At 44.1% G+C, this 20,222-nt stretch overlaps 1 protein-coding gene across 7 annotated transcripts in view; it reads right to left on the reverse strand.

Annotated features, from left to right (window-relative positions):
* The window catches only part of LOC129708142 (myosin-16), a 151,327-nt gene that overhangs the window by 15,129 nt on the left and 115,976 nt on the right, over positions 1-20,222 (reverse strand). For all 7 annotated transcript variants that reach the window (XR_008725295.1, XR_008725296.1, XM_055653717.1 and 4 more), the window contains 6 exons: positions 19,716-19,843; positions 18,439-18,635; positions 5,700-5,832; positions 4,759-4,975; positions 3,607-3,743; positions 974-1,077 (listed from right to left, as the gene is read on the reverse strand). Coding sequence is in view for 5 of the 7 variants with exons in the window: in XM_055653717.1 (XP_055509692.1) it covers positions 974-1,077; positions 3,607-3,743; positions 4,759-4,975; positions 5,700-5,832; positions 18,439-18,635; positions 19,716-19,843 (916 nt within the window). In the remaining 2 variants the exon portion in view is untranslated. The remainder of the gene's footprint in view (positions 1-973; positions 1,078-3,606; positions 3,744-4,758; positions 4,976-5,699; positions 5,833-18,438; positions 18,636-19,715; positions 19,844-20,222) is intronic.

Consider the following 20,222-nt stretch of genomic DNA (forward strand, 5'->3'; position numbering starts at 1 on the left):
GGAAGAAAACACTGGATTTGAATTAGCCTCCTTCCACCAAGGCCCTACCTCACCAAATATCACCAGGTCTCAACTCAATCTTGTTCTCATACCACAAAGCATTGAGGCCAGGGGGATGGAAATGCATGTATACAGAATTATACTGGCTCTGACTTTGGTTCAATCACCCCACTACTCTAGCCCCAGTCTAGTCTAGTTTAGTTTAGTTTAGAGATACAGCGCAGAATCGGACCCTTTCAGCCTGTACCGAGTCTGTACCGACCGGTGATTTTGGAGAAAACCCGCGCAGGTCACGGGGAGAAGGTACAAACTCCGTACACACCGCACCCGGGTCTCTGGCGCTGTAAGGCAGCGACTCTGTCCTCCAATAATGGCAGGGAGCAGTATAGCTGGATGTTTATGAGGTTCCCCCTATGTCCCAACCAATGTCATGATCATGAGGCAGTCTTTAGCTCAATGACACACCAGGGGCAATTTACAGCAGTCAATTAACCCACCAAACTGCACACCTTTGGAATGTGGAGGAAACCAGCGCACTCGGAGAAAACCCCAACTGGTCACAAGGAGAACGTGCAAACCCCTTGCAATTTGAACCTGATGTTTTTGTACCGTGAGGAAGTGGCTCTACTACCTTAGAGTCAAATGAAGTGTCAGTGATGACAATGAACTCCGCACAATACGTGCACCAGGAGTTTACAGCTTAGAACTTTCTTTTATTTTCACTAATAAAGAATTTGTTTCCTTCCCTTGTTTTTGAAGGTGACTAATAAATGCAGCCTAATCAAACGTCACACCAAAGCTCGTTAACTAACCCCATCCTTATTAGAGTGGATTAAACTTTCCCTCACCCAACCCAACTCTTCCTCCCCCCCTCCCCCCAAATCATTTGCTCAGCTTTTGTACCCTGCTGCGTTCGGCAAGGTTAGCAATTGAAGATTGAAGATTGAAGATGATTGTAAGTGAATGAGATTACCGTGTTGCCTCAAACTCCTCTTCCTTCTCCTGGATTCTCCGGTCAATTTCCGCCTTCACTTGGGTTAGTTCCAGTTGCAGGCGGACCACCTTGTTTTCTTCAGCCTGAAACCAGGGAAAGTATAGATGGCCAAGTGTGTACACTCCAAATGCTCTCCACTTTATTTCTTTATCACGGAACCAACTCCATTCTCGTTGTATACACATTTGCCAACTTTAATCACTTTCAGTGATATCTGCACCCTTAAGGAATCATTTCAATTCCCGACAGGAAAATGTAATGAATCCTTTAGGCACCAGCTCTCTGCATCACTGTTTGTCGACATTGATCGACGAGAAGCAATCTGTTAGTTCATCTTCGCAGAATGTTGTTCTCAATCTCTACTGTCGTTGAGTAATAAATCACAAAGAAATACAAAGGTCACTGACGTTGATTAAAGCAAAAATTAATTCATAGGAGATCATAAAACTAGCCATCCATTACACACCAGATCCCTAATTACTTTCAGTGACCTCTACTGAATAAGAAAATTAGACTGGATGCGTAATGGGCAGTCAATTCAAAAATGAGTAATTATGCAATAATATCCAAGATGAAAGTTCCCTCTGTTGGAGCTCTCAATGAACAGTGACTCCTGTTGTGTACATACATGAAGCAACTGGTTACCACAGGGCAAGATCAGGCAACAGGCAGATGAATGGGTTGTGAATCTGATTTTAGTATTACTGGTTGAAAGAACATTGGCATCACCTCTCATTCAGATTCCTGATGCAAATACCAATGAAATGCATTATCAACGAAACTCATGATGCAAATACCATGAGGATGGATTAGGATGAATTGAAGAGCCTGTGATAGACTGGGCTGTGTTGACCACTCTCGGCAGGCTCGGATGGTCATGAGCAGAGCAGTTACTATACCTGCTGACATATATCTTGTCAGAATACTTTGTGCAGCTCATTTATACAATTTATACAATCCTCTCAGACATGCCAAATCTTTTCAGTAGCTTCAGAAAGTAAATTTGTGGATGGGCGTTCATGATCACCACTTTGGTGTGTAGGACAAGGTTATGTTGTTGGTGTTACTGATACTAGGAACCTGAAGGTCTACAGCAACTCCATTGATGGTCACAGGTTTCCTTTGGTCAACAACCAACTCTCTCATCATAATGTTAACTCATCCGGTCTGAAGTTAAGGGCTAGATTATTGTCCCAACACCAGGACCCAAGACTCTTGATCACTTTCCAATACTTTGTTGCTGGAGGTCCGGTCAACAACGCTGGCATCAACAGTAGCGTAAAGGCCAGATGGAGTTGTACTTGGCCACACATGGGCGCACTGGGAGTAGAGTAAGGGAATGGAGCATAAAACATGACAGGGCCAGTGTTGAGGGTCAGGGTGCAGGAAATGGTAATGACCAACTGAGGTCTGCAGTTACGATTCGTATTAAATCTTTCCCCCCTCACCTTAAACTTATGTCCTCTGGTTATGTAGGCAGATGAGATTAGTTAATAATAATAATAATAATAATATAATAATAATAATCTTTATTGTCAAGTCAAGTCAAGTCAAGTTTATTTGTCACATACACATACGAGATGTGCAGTGAAATGAAAGTGGCAATGCTCGCGGACTTTTGTGCAAAAGACAAACAACATTGTACAAGACAACGAACTTTTGTTGGAGCAGTCCTCCAGCTGCACAGGAATATGAGTATAAAAATACGTTTAAAAAGAACTATTAAAAAATGAGACTATAAACATATAAGAGTATGGGCGGGTGTGTGAGAGAGATGGGGGGGATCAGTGTGGGAGGGGGATAGAGTTCAGTAGTGTCACAGCTCTATGGTAGAAGCTGTTTTTTAGTCTTGTCGTGCGGGTGCTCAGTGTCCTGTATCGTTTTCCTGAGGGCAGGGGGGGTGAAGAGGCAGTGTCCAGGGTGTGTGCTGTCTCTAATGATGCCCTTGACCCTCCGGATGCAGCGGGTCCGGTAGATGTCCTCCAGTCTGGGGAGCTGGGTGCCAGTGATCCTCTCAGCAGTCTTAATGACGCGTTGGAGAGCTGTCATGTTCTCTGCGGTGCAGCCAGAGTACCATACCAAGTTGATCTTAGTACATCCATTTTGGGGTAAAGGACCTGTTCCTGCATTGCACTGTTCTATGCTTTAACACATTAAAGGCCTTCCACTGTGAATGCAGCTGGACTGTGGAACTAATGGGACTGTTCCTTGGAGCGCCGGAGGATGAGGGTTGATCTTATAGAGGTGTATAACGTCATGAGAGGAATAGATCATGTAGATGCAGTCCCTTGCCCAGAGTAGGGGGGTTGAGGACCAGAGGACATAGGTTTAAAGTGAAGGGGAAAAGATTTAATAGGAACCTGGGGGGGTAACATTTTCGCACAAAGGGTGGTGGGTGTATGGAACGAGCTGCCAGAGGTGGTAGTTGAGGCAGGGATTATCTGAACATTTAAGAAACAGTTAGACAGGTACATGGATAGGACAGGTTTGAAGGGACATGGACCAGACTCAGGCTGATAGGACACATGTAGCTGGGACTTGTTGTCCGGTGTGGGCAAGTTGGGCGAAAGGGCCAATTTCCACACTATATAATGGGTTTTTGCTGTGTTTACCTCGAGTGCAGCCTCCGATTCCTCGAGGGTTGCCTGCAGCTCATCTTTTTCCATCTCCAGTTTCTTCTTCGATTTCTGCAGCTCATGCACGCTCTTCCCTCCCTCGCCCAGCTGGTCCGTCAAGTCTGTAATCTCCTCTGGAGAATCAGCCCAGGAATGGAGTGAAGAAGGATACATGTCAGTATGGAGGATCATCGCAAATGCAAATTGAACTAAACCATGCCCTTAATCCTACACAGAGCACTACACTAAACCAGGGCCGTAAGCCAATACAATGAAATTAGCAATGCCTGTAACCTGATGTCCTAGAGGCATCACAGGGGCATTACCAAACAAGGACACCAGTGAAAATCATAAGAACTGCAGTGACGGGAAATCTGATTTAAAAGCAGAGAATGCTGAAAAGAAAAAACTCAGCAGGTCAGGCAGCATCTGTGGAAATAGAAACAGTTAATAGTTCAGGTCAAGGACCCTTCATCATAATTGAGAAAATGGGGGACAGGTTAGTCCAGGCAGCTGAGAAGGTGGATGAATTGAATTGAATACTTTATTGTGGTGTGTGACAAGTCACAGTGAAATTCTTCACTTGCAGACCCATGGTATGCAAATAGTTGCCACGTAAAGGGCGCTGACAAAGGATGAGCCAGATAGGTGGGACAAAGATGTAATCTTAGGGGCAGTTAAGATCCTCTGTCCGTGTAATAAGTAGCAGGTGTTGTAAAGTCTGTGTAAGCTTTTATATTCTGGCCAGGGCAGAACACAACTTTGAAAGAATAGGCAATTATCACAACAAAGTGACATTAACCCACATACAACGATCCAGATGATGGGTCTCGACCCAAAGCCTGGCGAGGAATGGGTGGATCCAGGTGAGAGGAGGTTTTGATAGGTAGATGGTTGGAAAAAGGTCAGAGAGGCCAATAGGGGCCTTGGTGCAGTGGTAGAGTTGCTGCCTTACAGCGCCACAGACCCAGGTTCGATCCCAACTATGGCAAGGGTTTTCTCTGGGAGCTCCAGTTGCCTCCCACGCTCCAAAGACATACAGGTTTGTCGGTTAACGTGGACCCAGCGGGTGGAGACCCTTCTTCAGGCCGAGAGTCGGGGGAAAGGGAAACGAGGTATCATTTTCAGACTGAGAGTCAGGGATGATACCTTGGAATGTTTTGTTCTCCCGCTTAATTGAGTCGAGTTGTTCGATCAGCTCCTCATAGGATGTCTTCAGTTTGAAGAGCTCAGTGGTGTACTGCCTGCACTCCTTCTGTGAAGATTCCAGCTCGGCCTGAATCTCCTCACACTTCAGACGCCAGTCTGAAATCTGCTTGTCAATCATTCGTTGCTTCTTGTCCAGGGTTACACCTGCTGCGTTTGCCTACAGACAGAGTAAACACATTAAACTTCACCTGGTACTTAGTTTATATGCCCCGAGTAAAGTGAATGCTAGTGGCTTGGGTGGAGCATTAACTTTATGTCTCATCACAGACAATGATAAAGCCACTCACACTCTCTGAAGGGAACAGGAACCCTACTGGGTGGTTGCCTGATTGGCCACTGTAAATTGTGAATGTTAGGGGAACCTTGGGGAAAGTAGACATCTGATGGAGACCATAAAACAGAGCAGAATTAGGCCGTTTGGCCCATTGAGTCCTCTCTGCAATTCGATCATGGCTGATCTATATTTCCCTCTTAACCCCATTCTCTTGCCTGCTCCCCGTAACCTTTGACACCCTTACTAATCAAGAAAAGAGAATGAGTTATGTTAAATAAGTGGTGTCATGATATTAATGGGAATGTCATATCATTAGAAACTAATACAAATAGATGAATGGTAGCAAGCTATTGGAGAGGATTCTTCAGGATAGCATTTATTCCCATTTGGAAGGGAATGGGTTAATTAGGGACAGTCAGCTTGGTTTAGTACACGGCAGGTCATGTCTTATTAACGAGATCGGATAATTTGAGGGGATGGTGACGGTGATCGATGAGTGCTTACAAGGAGGTCGAGGTACCTGTCATCTCTTTATATGCCAACTAGACATTATCGTGTTGCTGAATGAGCTTGCAAGACCATAATGGGGTACATGGTAAAGACGCACCTTCTCCAGGTCGATGCTTAGCTCCTCCACCTCCACTTGCAGCCTCTGCTTTGTTTTCTCCAAACTAGAACACTTGGCTTGGGCAGCCTCCACAGCCTCTTCAGCCTCCTGTAGTCGCGACGTCAGCTTTTTCCTGTCATGGTCCAAAAGTGAGAATATTAATTTTCTTCAGATTTCAAGACATTTCAAACTCTGCACTAATAGTGGAAACATTATATGTTTTGTATGTATGCCTACTTGGTGAATAAAATAAATTCAATTCAATTCAATTCAATTCAATTCCTTTCAATTCACATTTACATTCAAGTCATTTATATATATCGCAAACAGCAGAGGTCCCAGCACAGATCCCTGCAGAACTTTGAATGCTTCAACTTCAGGGATCTGCCCAGCACAGATCCCTGCAGAACTCCTTCCTTCAGTTTGAATGCTTCAACTTCAGGGATTTGCTTTGTAGCCACTGGGCCCCACAGACAGTGAGTGCAGTGTTGCCCAGGACTTGTATACACTTTACTGGGGCAATTCCAAAATACACCACCAGATGGCAATGGGAGACCAGCAAGAAGTGTGGGAAGGAACTGCAGATGCTGGTTTAAACCAAGGGTAGACACAAAAAGCTGGAGTCAGGCAGTATCGCTGGAGAAAAGGAATAGGTTATGTTTTGGGTTGAGACCCTTCATCAGTAGTTGGAGAACAAATAAAGTACTGCAGATATTGGAAATGATCAGCAAGTTATGGGCCTGTCCAACTTAGGCGATTTTTTTCGGCGACTGTCATAGTTGTAGCAAGTCAGCGATAACCTGGCAACTGGACCCCCCCACGACACTGTCTACGACAACCTACGTCCACCTAGTCAATGTCAAGTTATGGCAAGCTACCGACAACCAGGACGTCCACCTACCTACGTCCACCCGCGCCAAGCTACGGCCCTGGCGGCAACAACTGAAGACAACTTCAGGCAATTCAGTTGCTGGTATCTGTCGCCGGTTGACATAGGTTGACGTAGGTAGTCGCCAATGGAATTCACCGACATCCTGGCGACAACCTACAACAGCACCTACATCAGGAGAAGACAAGCTATGCTCATTGGCATCAAGGCAACTGTCGCAGAAAAGTGTTGAACGTTTCAAAATCCATTGACGACCAAAAAAATGCTGCGACTCTTTGGGTGCACCTAGCAAGTCGGGAGTGGGATCAGAAGCTGGGGATGGGTTAACAGGTCATTCCATCCACATTCAGTTCACAATGCCATCTGTGGCCATTCAGGGAATTTAAATTGAACTCTTGTAATTTTGATGGAAAATCAGTGTTGGACCTTTAGTTTAGTTTAGCTCAGAGATACAGAGTGAAAAAAAGGCCCTTTGGCCCACCGAGTCCATGCCTACACTACCCACACACTAGGGACAATATGCATCTATACCAAACAAATTAACCTACAGACCTGGACGACTTTGGAGTGTGGGAGGAAACCAAAGATCTTGGAGAAAACCCACACAGGTCACGGGGAGAACGTAGAAACTCCGTACAGAAAGCAGCCAAAGTCAGGATCGAACCCGGGTCTCTGGCGCTGTGGGACGGTAGCTCTACCGCTGCGCCACTCAGCCACCCTACTACTCAAGTGGTGATGTAAGGCATGTAGTTGAATGTCATTGAAGAAATATCTAAATGAGAACTTGAATTACTAGGGCAGAGTTGGCAACAATCCTGGTAAATGTAACATGTATTTCATGGTTGGTACGGGCACAGTGAAGCAAAGGATATGCTTCTGTGTGGTATAGATCGTATACTTTGAAAAGGAACTCTTTCTTTGGTGGTCAGACTAATGACCTTTGTCCCTTTCATAAAGTAATTACATTAAATAAATGCGTGGTTAGCATGAAATCGATGGATTGAAGGGTCTGTTTCCACAGTGTCTGACTCTATGACTCCAAAGTACCTACTGATAATAGCATTCCCATGGTTAATGTGGATAAATGGCAGTCTTAAAGTTACAATGAATACCATGTGTGGAAATGTCAAACAGAGCACCAGGATTAGAGTCTGTAAGAATACTACCATCAACAACCCAGCAGTTAATAGTACGTTAGGCATCAATGTGTTAAAAGAGTTCCCATGAAAGACCTTAATTTGTAACATGTTCATCTTCCACTGATCTCGATAATTTGAAATTGCAGAGTGCGGTGCAGACTGGATCTCTGCCAAACTGTGTAACAGTGAGGAACCTGAAGGGCGGAATTGCCACAGAGTGCAGCCTCACAGCGCCAAAGACCTGGGGTCGGACCTGATGCCATGGAGTTTGCACTTTCTCCCTGTGATGCATGCATTTTTTTTTTTAAATAATCTTTTTATTAGAGGCAGGTACATATCATATTAAAAACATTTCATGTATATCATTCCCACATTACTAATATTATCAATTGATATTAACTCTGCATCTAGTATTTTTTTTATATATAGATTGAAAATAAGAAATAAATAAAAAAGAAAAAAGTATAATAAAAAAGAATGGAATAATTTATTAAAAATACAACTTTGGAGATAAGTTTGTAAATTATAAAGTATGCACGCGTATCTGTGAGGGCTTCAGTTTCCTTCCACATCCCAAAGGTTTATAAGTTAACTGGCATCTGTAAAATTGCCCCTAGTGTGTCAGGAGTGGATGAGAAAGTGGATTAACATAGAACTAGTGACTGGGTGAGCATTGTCAGCATGCACTTGATGGGTTAGAGGGTGTCCTCCCACACTGTATCTTTAAACTGTATCTCTAATCTAAACTAAACAATTTAAGACAGATTTCACTCACCTATGAACATCGATCTCTCTCTTATAATATATGTGCTGTTTATGATGTATATATATATATATAAATGACTTAGACATAATCATAGACAGTTAGTAAGTTTCCAGATGACACCAAGATTGCTGGGCTCATGATAGTGGGGAAGGCTGTCAAGGTATACAGCGGGATATAGATCAGCTACAGAAATAGCGGAGAAATGGCAGATGGAGTTTAATCCGAGCATGTGTGAGGTGTTACACCATGGAAGGTCAAATGTAAGTGGAAAATATACAACTAGCGGCATGACCTTCGACAGCATCGATGTACAGATTGATCTTGGGGTTCAAGTCCATAGATCCCTGAAAGTGGCAACAGAAGTAGATAGAGTGGCATAAAAAAAAAGGCATATAGTATGCTTGCCATCATCGGTTGGGGTATTGAGTATGTCTGGAATGCCAGTCGATGCGGGGAGTCTTGATAGAAGTCTATAAAATGACTGTAGGCATGGATAGTGTAGATAGTCAGAACCTCATTCCCAAGATGGAAAAATCAATTACTAGAGGGATGGGTTTAAGGTGAAAGGGGATGTGCAAGGCAACATTGTTTACACAATGGGTGGCCACACCTGGAACGTGCTGCCAGGGTTAGTGGTGGAGGTAGAGATGGAAGTGGTATTTAAGAGGCTTTTGCACAGGAATGTGTTTATGCAGGGAATGGAGGGATATGGATTGAGTGTAGCTAGATGATAGATGGTCGTGGCATTATGTTTGGTGATGACAGACATTGTGGGCCAAATGGCCTGTTGTTGTGCTGCATTGTTCTATGTTCTATAATTTGGCCCCTGAATCAGTGTTGGAGTATATGAAACCGCTACTTTTACTGAGCTCAGAACTCTTCAGCACGTAATCCAGGAAGGTGCCACATTACAGGGAGAGTTGAGTTTCACACAAGACAAAGAAGCAAAGGTTTGCCAGCCAGTGCTGTACAAGATCCCACGGTTATTGTGAAATGACCCAGAGGAGTGACAGGACTACAGACAACTCTCCATCATCAGAGCAGGGCAGAGCAACTCATCATTCATTCCACTGCCGTTTGTGGAACTATGCTGCGTGTCGTGTTGTCCGAGCAAGTCGGCTATCAACAGGGGCTTATTCACCCAGAGTGCCAAGGGTTGTAAAGGTATATGAGAAAACTGCAACCTGTCTTTTTCAAAATGTCTCCAAAATTCAACCACAATCTTTTTTTTTCCCCAATACTACTGGGCTGAAATTGATTTTTTCCCCCCCAGAGTAATGCTGTTGTGACAATTTCCAGGTGGAACCATCGTCACCTCCCGTGGCAAATCAGCCATGTGTAACCAGCAAGATTTCTGCCGCAAATCCACATCAAATGATATTTCAAACCCACGTGGGAGAGTAATGTGGTCTCTCTGAGGAGCATGTTTCATTGGCCATTCCCAAAACATTCCCAATCCATGGATCGCCACTGAGCTAAGTGTCGTTATCTCCCCTCCACCCCTTTAGTGCCCCTCCCCCTCCATATGTCTGATGCAATGCAATGATTTGATTGTTGCTTACATCAAATTATTTGCAAATATCTTAGTGTTTCGGTTTAGTTTAAAATTTAGAGATACAGCATGGAAACAGGCCCTTTGGCCCACCGAGTCCACACCAACCAGCGATCCCCACACATTAACACTACCCTACACAATCTAGGGACAAGTTTACATTTATACCAAGCCAATTGACCTACAAACCTGTACATCTTTGGAGTGTGGGAGGAAACTGAAGATCTTGGAGAAAACCCACACAGGTCATGGGGAGAACGTACAAACTCCGTACAGAAGAACCTGTGGTCCGGATCAAACCCGGGTCTCTGGCGCCGTAAGGCAGCAACTCTACTGCTCCACTACAGTGCCACACACAAATGGGCAATTTTAGCTACTGCACCAGGATAATGTTACACAGTTATGAACAGAGGAAATGAAATAAAAAATAGAGTTAGGTTGGCGGGCAGTTTTTGGCAGAGCTCTGCTTATAATATGGTCTATATTATAGTTATAATATAATATACCTTGATCATGACAGGCTTTCCAATTTACCAAAGCTACATGTCCGATTTGTAAATTCATGACCAAGTATCAAAGACTTACTGGTCGTGGGAAAAGCATACGTAAGCGCACACACAGACGAACACGCACAGACACACACACACATGTACATGCACACACACACACATGTGCATGCACACATGAACACACACACACACGTACATGCACACATGAACATGCACACACACACACATGTACATGCACACATGAACACACACACACACGTACATGCACACATGAACACACACACACACGTACATGCACACATGAACACACACACACGTACATGCACACATGAACACACACACACGCATGCACGCACACATCAAATATTGCCCCGCTGAGTTACTCCAGCATTTTGTGTCTACCTGGATATTGTGAACTTAGCAAGAATCAACTCGCTATCTCCTGTCCTTCATGTGGAGTTCTTTGCCTTCGTTATAAATTATTCCCACATTCTCAACAGAACTAGAGAATTGTTATCCGGATCAATAACGAGAGGGTTGCTATCCGGATCAATAACTGACAGTTCCAGTTTGTGACTCTCTTATTTTAGTGAAAGCACCAATTTAAATAGAAAGCCGCATGTAAAGAGTTTTCAGGGGGGGGGGGGGGGGGCACATTTGGTGGATCTGCTGCTCCCCGAGTGTGGGGGTGAATGGTGGAGTTTGAGGTGAGATGACAGGAGTGTGGAGGAAACCAACTTTTAACGCAGAACATTCCAGTCTTCATGACATCAAATTCCACAATTTCAGGTCATCCATCATTTCAGTTTTAAATCCACATTTCCAGCATGCGTTTTAACTCTCTCCCTTTTTCTGGAATGCTGCTGATTTCATTCATGCCCTCCGATTTACACATCCTCCAGCTGCATCACATGTCCATCAATATTCCTTTCTACTCTTCCTCAGTTAGCACCACTTGTTTAGTTTAGTTCAGTTTAGTTTAGTTTATTGACAAGGTAGAGTGAAAAGCTTTTTTGTTGCGATCTAACCAGCCAGTGGAAAGACTACATTACAATCGAGTCTACCACAGTGTACATGACAAAGGGACAAAGGGAATAAAGTACAGGGTAAAGCCCAGTAAAGACCGATTAAAGATATGTGAGGGTCTCCATTACAGTAGGTAGTAGCCTAGGACTACTCTCTAGTTGCTGATGGGATGATTCAGTTACCTGATAACTGCTGGGAAGAAACCTTTTCTGAATCTGGAGGTGTGCGTTTTCACACTTCTGTACCTCTTGTCTGATGGGAGAGGGGAGAAGAGTTGAGTGACGGGGGTGAGGCTTGTCCACGATTATGCTGCTGGCCTCGCCGAGGCAGCATGAAGAGTAGATGGGAGTCAATGAAAAGGAAGTTGGTCTGTGTGATGGTCTGGGCTGCGTCCACAATTCTCTGTAATTTCTTGTTGGCTTGGATGGACCTGTTCCCAAACCATGCCATGATGCATCCTGATAAAATGCTTTCTATGGTACATCTGCAGTTGATGAGAGTTGGTGGAGACATGCCAGACATCCTAAGCCTTCTAAGGAAGTAGAGGCATTGGTGTACTTCACTATGGCTAGTCCACTAGCCCCAAGAGCTCTATCTAACTCTCTCTTAAATCCATCCAGTGACTTGGCCTCCACTGTCCTCTATGGCAGAGAATTCCACAGAATCACAATTCTCTGGGTGAAAAGGTTTTTCCTCATCTCTGTTCTAAATGGTCTACCCCTAATTCTTAAACTGTGGGCCCTGGTTCTGGAACATGGAAGAGTTACTGCATCACAGTGCCAGAGTCCGGGGTTCAATCCTGACCATGGGAGCTGTCTGTACAGAGTTTGGACTTCGCCCCGTGACCTGCATGGGATGTTCTCCGAGATCTTTGGTTTTCATCCAAAGGTACAGGTTTGTAGGTTCGTTGGTATGGTATACATGTTAAATTGGCTCTAGTTGTGTAGGATAGTGTACGTTAGGGTAGTGTTAATGTGCAGGGGTCGGTATGGACTCGGTGGGCCGAAAGGCCTGTATCTCTAACAGCGTTGTACATCGACATTAAAACTAAAACTATGCTTTGGGGCATATACACTCCAAATGGAAACAAACAATTGAATACACTCAGAGATTGAACTCTCATCTCCATTCACACCGTGATTCACAGTTGTCAATTGTCCCGTATTTTAGAGAAGGAAGTCAATAGTCAGCTGATGAAGTTCTCAGGAAACAAAGTACACAGTCAAGGTAAATTTCCCTTGAAGTTTTAAAACCAACCAACCTTTATCCTTTGAATGAACTTAACAAACGAGTGCAAAGCCCGAAGGCTGGCTCACAGCCAACTCAGCATCGAACATTAAACATGGTGTCACATGGATCAGGCAGTAATGGCAAACGTAACATCTGGTAAAATGTGAGACAGAAGGCATTAAGAAGCACTTTGATTGATATGGGTTCAGAGGAGAGGATCGCCATGGATTTATGAAGAGGGATCACTCCTGATATTATTTTTTCAAGTGTGTTTCAAGGAAATGGTGGACTTCATTGCTGCAGTACATTTGGCATCTTTGGATTTTAACTGCAAGCCAAGAGTAATAGAAATCAAATCCAGATTCTTTGGAATGTAGGAGAATGAGGGGGTGATTTCATAATAATATAAATGATGCTGAGCGGGCATTAGCTTTTAATTTCGAGATACAGCACAGAAACAGGTCCATCGGTTCACCGAGTCAGCACCAACCAGCGATCTCCACACACTAATACTATCCTACACACACACAATTTCCACTTACACCAAACCAATTTACCTACATACCTGCACGTCTTTGGAGTGTGGGGAGAAACAGAAGATCTCGGTGAAAACCCATGTGGTGACGGGAAGAACGCACAAACTCCGTACAGACGGCACCCGCAGTCAGGATAGAATCCGGGTCTCCGGAGCTGCAAGCACTGTAAGGCAGCAACTCTACCGCTGCGCCACCGTGCCATCCTGGCACGAATGGCACAGTGTTGAATGAGGAGACATGGGTACAGCAAATGTTGGGGGGGGGGGGGGGGGGGGCAGAGGAACCTCTGCTCACCGCGGACTGTGAGTGGGGATGCCAGTGTAATAGATTGCTGGGACGTTCCCAGGTCTGGGCTTTCTAATGTCTATATCCTATTTCCACATTCATTTGGCTCAATGCGCCTCATTGACACACATTAGGCCCAAGGAATGCGCCAGTGGATGTGGTGTGCCTGGACTTTCAACAAGCCTTTGACACGGCCCCACACAAGAGATTAGTGCGCAAAATAAGAGCACACGGTATTGGGGGTCGGGTGTTGACAAGGATAGAGAACTGGTTGGCAGTTCTGCGCGGTCTGCTTTCATCCCACATCCCAAAGAGTTGGTTGGTTAATTGGCCATTATAAGTTGGCCCTAGTTTGTCGTTCAGTGTGGATTCTGGAAAGGGGGGGGTGATGAGAATGTGAGAGGAAAGAGTGACAGGGAAAACCAGCAGGATCTGATATTGCTCTGAGAGGCAGCATAGACTGACAGGGCACACCAGCCTCCTGTATCATATTGAAACCACACCAAGTTATCTTCATCCGAAATGAATGAATGTAGGCACATTTTGTGTACAGAACTTTAGCCTTCTAGCCTTACATTTACTAACTAATAGCTCTCGCAGTCCAACCTGGTATCTGCCTGGATGATGTATTGAAGAAAAGGATGTTTCGTTTCCACTGAACATACCCTTCCATTATACAATGGAGAGCATTGAAGAATGAAATCCTCCCAAATTGTAAATACTTTTTTGTAAAATGTGCTGTGAGGAGGGTGAAAGATGTCCAAAGCATGCGCACACATCTCCCAAGAGGATTTATTTTTCAGTGTGTTATGGAAGGCAGCCAAGCTTTTGTTCAGAGCGGTTCTTTGATCATAAAAACCAGAACAATCTGTGCAATGTCTGATTCCAATCATTGATAGGCTGCACAACTGACGGCTTTGATCTCAGAACACCTCACAGTATAAATCTGAACAACGTGACCAGGAGCAGATGGTGCAATGTAACATACTGTTGAAGGAAGCTCTCCGATCGTAGGGGTTGTTCCAAACGCAACCATTGGAAGTAAACCTTTGGGGATATCTTGTTCACCAGCCAAAAAAAACCTACTGTTCCATTGCCATTCTTATAGGAGGAAGAGAATATATTCAGTTGAATCAAAGCCCTGGATCTTTTGTGGTCTTTTAGAACCCCAGTCTTAAAGGAATTGTTGTAATCCCGATAACTATTCTTTATCAATACTTCTGTCATTCATGGTTAATTATATACCCGAGAAGTATTTTATTTGTTATGTCTTTGGGCCTGGTAGCTTGCTTTATTGTTTCAATTCTTACTTTTTGGCCTTAAAGGCGTCTGATCCCTCAAGTTTGTATACAGTATATCAGGGCACATCTTTGTCAAAAAAGGGAGAGGGAAATTTCTGAACTTGGGAATAACATTTGATAGCTGCAGCTTGTGATAGTGATATTCATTTGGATTTCGCAACGACATTTTTAAGAGCGACTGTGGGATCTGAAACAATTAGAGGTTTATTTAAAAATCAAGAGATGGAACCACAACTTTTTTTGACACGTCTTTGGAACTGCAATCAATTAGGTTGTTGCTAATTGCTTACTTTTGGCCTTAAAGGCCTGATCCCTCAATTTGACGATGCAGTATACAAAGCACACCCACAAAAAGGATTGATTACTTCAATGCCACTCTGGGAATCAATATTTGATAGCTTCAGCTGTGAAAATTCATGACCTCATTGGCCTCGCAAACTTTTCAAGATCGAATAAATAATATGAAAACTTAGAGGGTATGGAGAAAATCATGAGAAACCACAAAGAACAAACAGTGACAGTCCAATTTTAGGAACTCCATCAATTAGGTAATTGCTAATTGCAAGGAGAATAATGGTTTTAAACCAATCCTGAATTTGACAATGCTAAACATAAAAGAAACATAGAAACATAGAAAACAGGTGCAGGAGTAGGCCATTCGGCTCTTCGAGCCTGCACCGCCATTCAATATGATCATGGGTGATCATCCAACTCAGTATCCTGTACCTGCTTTCTCTCCATACCCCCTGATCCCCTTAGCCACAAGGGCCACATCTAACTCCCTCTTAAATATAGCCAATGAACTGGCCTCAACTACCCTCTGTGGCAGAGAGTAACAGAGATTCACCACTCTCTGGTGAATAAAGTTTCTCATCCGGTTTCAAAGGATTTCCCCAATCCTAAACATAAAATGAAATGCCAAAAAGTCATACTGCAGAGAAACAGGCCATTTGGTCTACTGAGTCTGTTCAGCATCACATACCCATTTACACTAATCCTATTTTATCTTCTACACATTCTACTTCTCACTTACACATTCCTAACAACATACAATGGCTCAATAACTTTATCCAGCCCATTAAATTATTTGAGTCAATTCGGTCAGTGCATAGCCTAAGTTTAGTGAATCCCATCAAACACAGACTGCATGGCGAAAACTCTTAAAGGTTCATTGAACAAATGTTAATATTCTCATTCAGTCATACCACACGGAAACAGGCCCTTCAGCCCAACTTGCCCATGCTGACTAACATGCCTCACATACATTAGCCCCACATGCCCACGTTTGGCCCATATCCTTCTAAACATGTCCATGTACCTGTCCAAATGTTTTTTCAATGTTGCAAGACTATCTGCCTCAACTACCTCTTCTGGCAGCTCATTCCACATTCCCAATACCATCTGCGTGAAAAATTTGCCCCTCAGATTCCTATTAAATCTTTCCACTCTCGCCTTAAACCTGCTGCTCCTTGATCCCCCTACTCTGGATGGAAGACTCTGTACATTGATTCTATGTATTCTCCTCGTGATCTTGTCCTGTCATGAATCTCCTGCCTGTTTCCTTAACTAAAGAGATCCCTACCACTATAACCCCCCCTGCCTGACATTACTCTTCCCTGCTGTGCCTCAGAGCTGAGTCCGGGCCACAATCCTGCCTGCTATTGCTGCTCACCCTGATGGGCCAATCCCCATAACTGCACCTGTAATGAAGGGGAATGGCCACAGGGGTCACCTGCACGCTCTGTCCACTCCCCTTCCCAGTGGCCACCCAACTACTCTCTTCTTGGACTTTAAGGGGCTGTCCCACTTGGGCGACTTAATCCGATAGTTCTGGCGAGTTTGCCCTCGACTCGTACACTCGCAGCAGGGTCGACACGAGGTCGTAGGAGGTCTTTGTAACTCTCCTTCATGCTCGAGAGTGGTCCCCGTGTACTCGAGGCCTCAGCTAGGTCACGGCGTATTTTTCAACATGCTGAAAAATGCCCGCGAGTAAAAAAAGGTTGCCATGGAAAAAATGGATACGTTTTTTCCTCGTAGGTTTAGTCGTAGTAGGTCGGCATGTTAGTCGTAGGTAATCGAGGGGAGTCGAAGGGAGTCTTCATCATAGTCGAAGGTCTTTAACATGACATTTTTTTCGAACTCTCCGAAACTTGCCAATTAGGCCACCCAAGTGGGACAGCCCCTTTAGTCATGACCAACTCGCTATAAGTCTTATCCAACAAGCTCTTAGTCTCCCCGATGATCCTGAGGTTATCCAGCTGCAGTTCCAATTCCCCAATGCAGGCGAGAAGGAGTGGCACCTGGACACCACTCCCACAAGTGGAGTCATCAGTCTGCACTCTCCCTGACTTCCCACATCCTGCAGGAGCAACATTGTACTATTCTACCTGTCATCCCCACTGCACTAAAACCATGAGAGAAAAATACATAACTATCACACACAATAAATATAGACTGCACCTCGTCCTCCTGTCCCCCTCTGTCTTTGCCTTTAGGCTCCTCGCCAAACACTCTTGAACCAAAGCCTCACGCTTCCCCTCTACGTCGACACAGTGGAGCATTGGTAGAGCACTGGAGGCCCTGGTTCGATCCTGACTATGGGTGCTGTCTGTGCAGCGTTTGCACATTCTCCCTGGGACCAAGTGGGTTTTCTCCAGGTGCTCTGGATCCTCCCAAGTTTCAAAGATGTGTGGGCTTGTAGGTTAATTAACCTCTGTAAATTGCGAGCGAGTGATAACATACAACTAGTGTAAGGGCGATGGGTGGCATGAACTGGGTGGGCCGAAGGGCCTGTTTCTACACTGTATCTCTAAACAAATCCAAATACAGTCTCTCTCCCAACATGGCCGCTCCCATTGGGCCGTTCCACCTCCGCTACTCTTTACCTTTGTTTTATTAGTGGCTTCATTGGACAATTTTGATGCTGCAACAACCCGGCTAGGTTTCAAATTCTCTGCTCTTCCTCCGATACTCAAATTGACTGGCTCAAGCAATGCACTTTGAAACAAAGTTCATTAAGCTGTTCTTTCAACAGGTTATTTATCCCACTCTCATAAAATGAGCATTAACTGCTGTTAGCTTGGTTATTAAGAGGGAACTGCAGATGCTGGAGAATCGAAGGTTACACAAAAAAGCTGGAGAAACTCAGCGGGTGCAGCAGCATCTATGGAGCGAAGGAAATAGGCAACGTTTCGGGCTGAAACCCTTCTTCAGACGCTGTTAGCTTGGTTATTGATCCACAATGTTATTGGTGCATGCTTCATACTAAATGAAAGCTCCCAAGAGAAAAATGCAGTGTTGCAGAAAATGAAGAAAGTCGAAGGAAGAGGTAGACAATTTTGAAATAAATTACTTACCAACGAGGTTCCCCGTGGATGGCAACGGTTTCTCAATTTAAAAAGATGCATTTAATTCATTGTTTCATTATTATGTTTTATCATCAGACACTGCAATATCTGCCCCTGAGCTCATTTCAGGGCACGTTGGTAACAAAACACATTGCTTACTTGGATTCTTCAAGCTCATCAGTTCTCTGGATGGCGTCCGTTTCGTAGCGTGTTCGCCAGTGGGTGACCTCACTGTTCAGTTTGGAGATGAGTCGCTGCAGTTCAGATTTACTCTCCTGCTCCTCCTCAACCTGCTCCTTCAGCACCTCATTGTCGTGCTTGGCACTCGCCAGGCTTATCGTCATCGAGCTCTTCAACTGAAAGAAGAAGACCCAATGCTCAGACACAGAGAACCTGCATTATATTTTCTTGCCTTTGCTACTCGCAGAGGATGTCAAGTGTCTGGGATTCTCTACCACAGCGGCTGGTGAAGGCAGGATCATTTGGGGGCATATGGAAGTAGATCCATTTTCAGAAGATTGATTTTGGAAAATTTTCAAAAAATCGAGGATCATGCAACAATCATACTAAAAGGAGCAGCAGGTTCGATGGGCGAATGGCCTTTACCTGCTCTGTTTTAATTAATGTTCCAATGTTCGTAGTCTTAGGTCATTTTGTTTACAATTACAATCTCTTAGGTGTACCCATTGAGGGTTATACATATTTATAATAAGAATGCTTCAGTAACAATTTAAGCAACAGTACAATAAGCTTTGGGTAACCGCAACAAATATAACTTCTGGAACTAAAATGATTTATTCTCAGGTTTAGAGGCAGCTTGTGGAACACCACTCCGTAAATAGATAGAAAGCTTGGAACAGATTGAGGGCAAGTGTTCCATGTATCACCTGCCACCTGAACCTGGGGTTGGAGGTCCTATGGTCCCCGACTTATCCATATGCTCGGGTTCAGCAACACTTTTGTTGGGCGGCACGATGGCACAGGCAGCATCTCTGGAGAGAGGAATGAGTGGCGTTTCTGTCTGAAGAAGGGTCACGAGCAAAATGTCACCCATTCCTCCTCCAGAGATGCTTGCTGCCTGTCCCGCTGAGTTACTCCAGCATTTTGTGTCTATCTTCGGTTTGAACCAGCACCTGCAGTTTCGTCCTACACATTAGAACATTTCAAAGTAGTTGCAGATGGTTTTGACATAAATCATTTTGAATGCTTTGAACTTTATGTAAAAGTGATATATGGCAGCAATAACTTTAACTCGGGCAGGTCACAATCTACTTTAATAAAACGTCATATCACATTAAATGATCTGACCTCTCTATGTATCAATTCACATGCCAGGGTAGCGCAGCAAAATACACAAAACACAGTTATTACTGATTGGATCAAGAGATATTAAGATAATCAATAAATCTGTTAATTATTCCCAATCCATTAATTACCTTTGATTCTTCATCAATCTGCCTTTTCAATTCTTCAATCTGTGATGTCAGGATCATCTTTAACCTGTTCAATTGACCTATTTTGTTCTCCGCCTCTTCCAGCTGGTGAGTCAAGTCGTTATTTTCAGCTGAAAAATAAATATTGAATGAATGAATGAATGATTGATTGATTGATTGATTGAATGAATGTATGATTGAATGAATGAATGATTGAATGATTGATTGATTGATTGATTGAATGGATGGATGAATGAATGAATGAATGAATGAATGAATGGAAGCAGACTCTTCGGCCCATCGAATACACGCTGAACATCAGTCACCCGCTCACACCAGTACTATGTTATCCCACCTTGGTCCACTCCCTACACATAAGGAGCAATTTTACAGAGGCCAATTAACCTCTAAAGTACATCCTTGGGGTGTCGGAGGAAACCGGAATACTTCGAGGAAACCCACGTGGTCACAGGGAGAAAATCAAACTCCACATAGTCAGCGCCAGATGTC

The sequence above is a fragment of the Leucoraja erinacea genome, chromosome 23 (assembly GCF_028641065.1).
Source record: "Leucoraja erinacea ecotype New England chromosome 23, Leri_hhj_1, whole genome shotgun sequence".
Classification (NCBI taxonomy): domain Eukaryota; kingdom Metazoa; phylum Chordata; class Chondrichthyes; order Rajiformes; family Rajidae; genus Leucoraja; species Leucoraja erinaceus.